Source organism: Salvia hispanica, chromosome 6 (genome assembly GCF_029641045.1).
Source record: "Salvia hispanica isolate PSC_SH4W2 chromosome 6, Shi_PSC_v1, whole genome shotgun sequence".
NCBI classification, from domain to species: Eukaryota; Viridiplantae; Streptophyta; class Magnoliopsida; order Lamiales; family Lamiaceae; genus Salvia; species Salvia hispanica.
The window spans coordinates 22,085,791-22,092,471 of record NC_142697.1 but is presented as its reverse complement, the minus strand read 5'-3'; the positions used below and the strand labels follow the sequence as shown (position 1 = coordinate 22,092,471).

At 38.0% G+C, this 6,681-nt stretch overlaps 2 protein-coding genes and 1 pseudogene across 5 annotated transcripts; 1 reads left to right on the top strand and 2 right to left on the bottom strand.

The window, feature by feature from the left end:
* Positions 1 to 1,549, bottom strand: LOC125203082 (putative 4-hydroxy-4-methyl-2-oxoglutarate aldolase 2 pseudogene; annotated as a pseudogene). Its single transcript, XR_016133052.1, has 2 exons — positions 1,361 to 1,549; positions 1 to 691 (listed from the first exon to the last, which is right to left on the bottom strand). The product of XR_016133052.1 is annotated as a putative 4-hydroxy-4-methyl-2-oxoglutarate aldolase 2 pseudogene (transcript).
* An 815-nt stretch (positions 1,550 to 2,364) lies between these two features.
* LOC125204250 (uncharacterized) lies at positions 2,365 to 3,672 on the top strand. Of its 3 annotated transcripts, none has more exons than XM_048102853.2 (4): positions 2,365 to 2,626; positions 2,714 to 2,800; positions 2,972 to 3,355; positions 3,432 to 3,672. In XM_048102853.2, exons 1-4 carry the CDS (start codon positions 2,446 to 2,448, stop codon positions 3,467 to 3,469), a joined length of 690 nt encoding a protein of 229 aa, XP_047958810.1. In that variant the 5' UTR covers positions 2,365 to 2,445; the 3' UTR covers positions 3,470 to 3,672. The 3 variants fall into 3 exon arrangements, with proteins under 3 accessions (XP_047958810.1, XP_047958809.1, XP_047958808.1); XM_048102852.2 differs by having other exon boundaries at positions 2,891 to 3,355; XM_048102851.2 differs by having other exon boundaries at positions 2,367 to 2,626; positions 2,888 to 3,355.
* A 1,527-nt stretch (positions 3,673 to 5,199) lies between these two features.
* On the bottom strand, positions 5,200 to 6,222 carry LOC125208047 (Heavy metal transport/detoxification superfamily protein). The gene is made up of 3 exons (XM_048107593.2): positions 6,089 to 6,222; positions 5,926 to 6,004; positions 5,200 to 5,860 (listed from the first exon to the last, which is right to left on the bottom strand). Exons 1-3 carry the CDS (start codon positions 6,092 to 6,094, stop codon positions 5,529 to 5,531), a joined length of 417 nt encoding a protein of 138 aa, XP_047963550.1. The 5' UTR covers positions 6,095 to 6,222; the 3' UTR covers positions 5,200 to 5,528.
* Between the last annotated feature and the right edge of the window lie 459 nt (positions 6,223 to 6,681).

The window sequence follows — 6,681 nt, the reverse complement described above, 5'->3', positions numbered from 1 at the left end:
TTGGGGTATCAATATCATGTACATAAAGAAGTGCACAAGCTGCATCAGCAGAAGAGCCATCACATAAAAAACCAGATGGAGAGAAGAATGCTACAAATACAAACCTATGAGTGATTATCAAAGCCAACTTAACAGAAACAGAAGTGAACCTAGAAAACTAATTGATCAAGGAAGATGGTAAGAATATGATTAGACAGACAACTCAGACTTGGAAACAAGAATGCCATCAGTATCTGCATAGAGCCACTCCCCATCACATATCCTAGTCCCACCAAAATGCACTGGAAGGTGCTTCTCTCCGAGTCCCTTCTTGCTAGCCTTCATGGGGTGCGAGCTCAGAGCTCTCACACCAATGTCACACCCATTGATCTCATCCACATCCCTTATGCATCCATTCACAATGATACCTGCCCACCCGTTGTTCTGTGCTTGAACCACCGGGTTCCCCCCCAATATGGCGCACCTCAAGCTGCCACCCCCATCAACAACCAGAACCCTGTCGTCCCCCTTCTCCTCAAGAAACTCGCGTACCAACACGTTGTCTTCAAACACTCTGAGAGTAACAACCTGCCCATAGAACACTTGACGCTGGCCGTATATCTTGAAATTTGGCAATAGCGCCCGCAGCTCCCCATTCATAATATACTGTGGGTTTGCATCACAAAGTTCAGCTGTTGTTACCAAGGCCATCCTACACCAACAATTACAATTACATCTTACTAAGATGGATTACAAATTTCAGAATATCCTAATAGAAAGACAGAGCATTGATAAAAGATAAAAATACTCAACCATATATATTATCAATTCTAAGAGCATAAGCAATTGCTCTAAAAACATGGACAGCATGACAGCTCTAGGTTTAACCAACATCAAAAGCAGATCATGTTGCTCTACATGGAATTAAGAAGACTTTATATTATTCGAATAGGAAATGAGATTTAAATGCCACAAACAGGAAAATTTCTTCACCTCCCCAAAAGAAAGGAAAAAAAGAAGCAATGAATAGATCATCTAATTAATCCGAAATGAAATGCCTTTTTGCTCGAATTCATAAGAGCAGGAACCAGCCAGACATGGAAAAGAGCAATGAACCAGCAGACATGATTCCAGATTTCCAGCATTGCTAAAATTGACCTAAGGCAGTTTTCTTATCTTTGAAATCCCAAATGTAGCTATACAAATAAACCTAGCAATTGTCTCATAAATCTTCATATTAAATTTTTGTTGCAAGTCCACATCTTCCATATCCAATAACGGAACGCAACAAAAATATTACTTTCAGGGGCAAAAGTAATGATACAGTGATAAGATTATGTGATTTGAATAGGCAAAAGCAAAATAGAGATATCAGAATTACCTGATTAGCGGATGCGCGGTGCTTGGTTTGAATCCCTGCGGAGAAGAATCAAACTTTGCAAAGATTTTGGGAATTTTGAAGAATTGAGGTCAAACTTTTTTCTTTCTTTTTAAATCGAAATTTGGGGAATCAAGCGATGGCCGTTGGCGCTAAAATTCGTTTGTGTTATTTATGTACTCCATGAATATAGAGGAGGTAACATACAATTTTCACCCACGTTTTGCTTATTTGTCCCTTATACTACCAATAAATAAACTTCATGCCCAAATTATAAAATTCAACATAAATAAAATAAGTGTATTTATTACTCCCTTCGTCCCAGATAATTTGAGACACTTTGACTCGGCACGAGTTTTAAGAAATATAATGGAAAGTGAGTTGAAAATGTATTAGTTTTATAATAAAATATGAGTAGGAATGAGTTAGTGGGATATGGGGCCCACTACCAAAAATGGTAAATGTGAAATGGGACAAATTATATGGGATGATCCGAAATGGAATATTGGGTCAAATTATCTCGGACAGAGGAAGTATTTAAGATCAAAACCATTCCATGCACCAAGATTTTGTTATTTGTTTCTCAACTGAGATATAGTAGCTCCGATTACTTATAATCATTTTTTTTCGTACTCAATTTTTTTATTTGTTGATGTATTATTATTATTATAGTACTCCCTCCGTCTTAATTTAAGTTCGTATTTCTTTTTGGGATGTTGTAGTACTAATAAATATGAATGATGAGTCGTATTTTTTTTTGGATATCTTAACTAAGTTGAGTCAGGACAAGTTGAGTCGGGACTAAGTAAAATATGAAAAGTCGTAGTGCTATATTAGGAAAAGAAGAAAGTGTAAGAAAAGAAAGAATGATATTGATCGATGTTGGAGGATTGACGTGCACTTGGAAATACTACGTGTGTAGTTTAGGAGGTGCCATGCATCTCCGTGCTAAGCTGGCTTCATTTAAATTTCCCACGTTTCTTTATACAAAATACACCCTCTCTTCCCTCTTATCCTTTAATTTCCAAGCATAATCATATAAATTCTCTCCGCAAATCAGCAAATAATTAACGAAGGATAGAGAAGAGATGGAAGCACAATTACATCGACCTTCTCATGGCCATGAAGATGGCGGTCACGAGAAAAAGTCAGTGTTGAAGAAGGTTAAGGACAAGGCAAAGAAAATGAAGGACACAATCAAGAAACATGGACACCATCACCACAACGAAGAAGAAGAAAATCACCAAGTTCATGGCGGAGGCGCACCCAGTTGGGTTTCTCTTCCCCCTAGAATTAAAATTGCTTACTAATTCTAATACTAGTAATAATTGCATATAATGTGTTCTTGTGTTGTAGTACACGAATCTACTGTGGTAAAGAGCATAAATCTCCCCAAGGAAAGCAGTAGCAATCCAAATAATACTCCTCTCCCTACACCCACCGGTAACGTCTTTTCTCTTCTTATTTTCTGTTCACGTTGCTTTACTAAGGAGTAGTACTTAATTACATTGAATTAATATTATGTATCAGAAGAGAGGAGTGATGATGAGCTAGTTTCCGAACAACAAAATCCCCAATTAAACGAGAAAGCTGATGAAAAAGATTCTTCAACAGACACGCTGGCCGCTAAAATATCATCAGCGACGACTGCGGTTGCCATCTCAGCCAAGAATATTGTTGCGTCGACGCTCGATGGCAGCAAGGAATACTTGAAACCAGGTGATGAGGATAAGGCTCTATCTTCTGCAATAACCAATGCGCTTCAGAAGAAGGAGGAGCCCAAAGAGCCCAAGAGGGGAAAGGTGACGGTGTCGAAAGAGGTGGCAGAGCGGCTGGGGACGACGCAGGAGAATACGAGGGAAAGAGAGGATGCATTGGCTTCAGGGGAGGAGAGTTCCGGCCAGGGAGTGGCGGAGAGGCTGCAAAACGCAGTCAGCTCATGGCTCGGGAAGAGCAATGGGATTGAGACTGCTCAGGATTCTCTTGGCCAAGCTTTTGGTTAGTTCTCTCTTTACACTCATGAAATATGACATAATATATTTTGCTTAATTGTGTCCGTTGCTTTTATTACTAGTGAGCGACGCCGCCGGGACCATCTCCAAGGAGCGATGAAAATGGCCTCTCAATCTGTCATCACTAAGAAATTATGTTCAAGGTTTACACGCTCTTATTTACTTTCAATCCATCCAACTTAGATAATTTTGACTTGATAATTCTCACTTGTAGTACTAGATTTTGATATGGTGAGAATATGTATGTGATAATGGACATATAATATATGAGCTGGAATAAAAGACTTTTGTGAATTGGATATAGTCATGAAGAGCTGGCCTGATGGCAACAGATAATATTAACTGGCACAAATGTGAACCAAATTAGTAGTAGTAGTAGATAGTTGAGCTACATACATACTTTTGTGCAGCGTGCACGTCATCACCAATTACTATTGATTTCAATTTTCACATGTAAGGGGCAGGAAATATACATATATGAGGGGATAGAAATGACATTGGAACACCAAAATGAAATTAAAAGATATACTTGTACTGGACTACTAGGAGAGTATGGAGGAGGAGTTGTTATATTATGTGGAGTGATTTCTTACTTCATGTCTTGAACCTTTTCTTCAACCTTCTCGTCTTCTTTTGCTGGCCCCACCGACACAATATCTACCTAACCAACTTTCTTGAGTCTCTTGACAACGGCCACTGCATCCATTTCTCCCACCACCGTCACCTCCTTCTCCATCACATCTACTGAGATGGAATCCACACCTGCACATTTTCTTCAAATCTCATATATATGCGGTGAGAAATTAAGTCCAAGGGTTTTACCCAGAATATCAGCGGCTGCTTCCATGGCTTTCTGCTTTGTCTTTTCATCGCTCATGGTTAACAATCTCACCACCACCTTCTCATATTTACACAATTCAAAATTCCACAAAAGCAACATCAAAATGAATATGATATTAAGATTTTCTCATCGTTAATTCCATCTTAGTTGCTACTACTAGAGATGGGGAAAAAACCTGAGCCATGAGAGGACAGAAATTCTGGAAGAGGGAGCTAGAGAATAAAAGAATGAAGATTAATTTTGTTAACAACAATATTATATGATAAATGGGTTAGACTTTATGATGGGATGTTCATTTTTTATTCGAAGCACGAATAAAATTGATTGAGAAATTATTGTTTCCGTGTTATAGCGGAAAATAAAAGGTCAGACATATAAATTACACCACATTTTGTTTGGGTCATACAAAAAGGCGGTTTCATTGAAAAAATTGACGGCATATTTGGTGATGTGTCGCTCGTGTCATTTGGTTTTGGTTTAAAATCGTGGAAAAGGGAGAAATTTGTTGACGATACATAGATATAAATTAGTAAGGCGATTTTAATTTTAGAATTGGATTAGTAGGTAGGGAAGATGGCCCAATAACAGGCCCAATGCTTGCTTTCAACTACTTGAAATGTAGCTAATCATATTTCTATATGTTAAAAATACTACTCCTATACTATCCAATTAATTAGATTTCTTCATTGCCTTACACCTATAGTATATCTGTACAATTAATCGACCACATTATATAATATGCGTTACACAATTATTATCATTGTTTCATCGCAATTAATTAGTTGTTCCATTAATTTCAGTAGCGCACTTTGGCATTTTATGATCCAAAAATTTAAATGTGCTACTATTAAAATATCCGGAAGTGTATAAATATGAATATAGATTAAACACACAAAAAGGATAAAGACAAGGACCCCTCGAGTGCTTTTCACAGAAAGGAGTGTGCCTTTATTTGAGTAAATAATAAAAGCTCGAAAATACCCATCATCTTTTTGCAAAAAAATAATAAGTATCCCTTTCCCTCCTTACGAAATCAAACATTCAAACATATTTTTTCCTAAAATTTGACAATAAAATGAATATGTACAACATTAAATATACACATCTAACATCAGCATTCATGAGTACTAGAGAATTCAAGTATCATTAAAATCTCCATCCTCCAAAATCATAAACCCTAGCACAAACACAGCCTAAAATAGAAATGAAAGAATATGAGCAACAAATCAACATGAGAAGCACAAAATCTGTCCCTACATAAAAAACATGGAGTAATTCGAAATCCAAAAATCGAATCATCAGTAGAATGAGAATGGAATCACATGACAGAGCAAGCATGAGGGTTGTCGTCGCTGAAGATGGAGGCCACCGCCTCGTCGGAGGCGACGGCGACCGAGTACACTGCCGGCGTGTGGAAGAAGGTGTGGACGCTCGGCGCCGCCACGTTTCTCGACGTCTCATAGTAATGGCTGACAACATGAGAAGGATATTTGTAGAATGAGGAAAAATAGGAGTGGCCGCCGGGATACGGCCACAGCTCGGCCGCCTTTCCGGCGCGTTTGATGGCCTTTAGCACCTTCTTCTCCTCCAATGCGTACCCACTCACCGTTATTTTCTGCATCTCCATGTCTACTTCCACCTCATCCACTCCTATATATCAAAATATGTTCAAATGAGATGGTAATAATTTCATTCAAGTTGAAAAAGGAGTATACCTTTGAGCTTGAGTAGAGCTCTCCTGACCTTGGAAGCGCATCCCTCGCAATCCAAATTGGGAACCCTCACCTCCAACATCTACAAAAACGAATATATATTATACTACTCTATATAATTTTTATAAAAGAAAAAGCAAGAAGAAGGGAGGGGGAAAAAACTTACAGACATATTGAGATGGGTATGAAACTGAAAAGTGGAGGGAGATTGATGATGATAATGTGGTTAAATGTGGAAAAGGGGTGATTTATTTATAAAAGAAAATGGAGTTTGTGATGATGAAGGTAGTGAAGAAGGGAGGCAGGTTATGATATTGAATGCAGACAAGAAAGCAGAGAAGGGGTCAGGCGTGGGGGTGGGAGAGCGTGATTTGCTTTAGCCTTCCCTACTCCACCTTCATAATTACTTGTCACCACATTCATATTTTTGCAACTTTCAAACCTTTTTTTTTTGGGACATAAATACCTTAGATAGATGTTGATTAGTATTAAGGTAGTATAGGAGCTACAAATAAAGCAATAAATTGAGCCAAATTGAGCCTTGCAGAGTGTCAGCAGTAGATAAAAGAAATTTCAAAATGCAAAAGCTTTTGTAGTACTACTAGTTTATTTATGATGTGGAGTTACTATTCTCTCCGTCTCACTTTAAGTGGAATATTTCTAAGAGTAAAGGCCAAAAGTGGTCCACAACATATGGTCGTTTTATTAATTTGGTCTTTAATATTATGTTTTTGATTATTTGGTCCCTCACAAATGAAC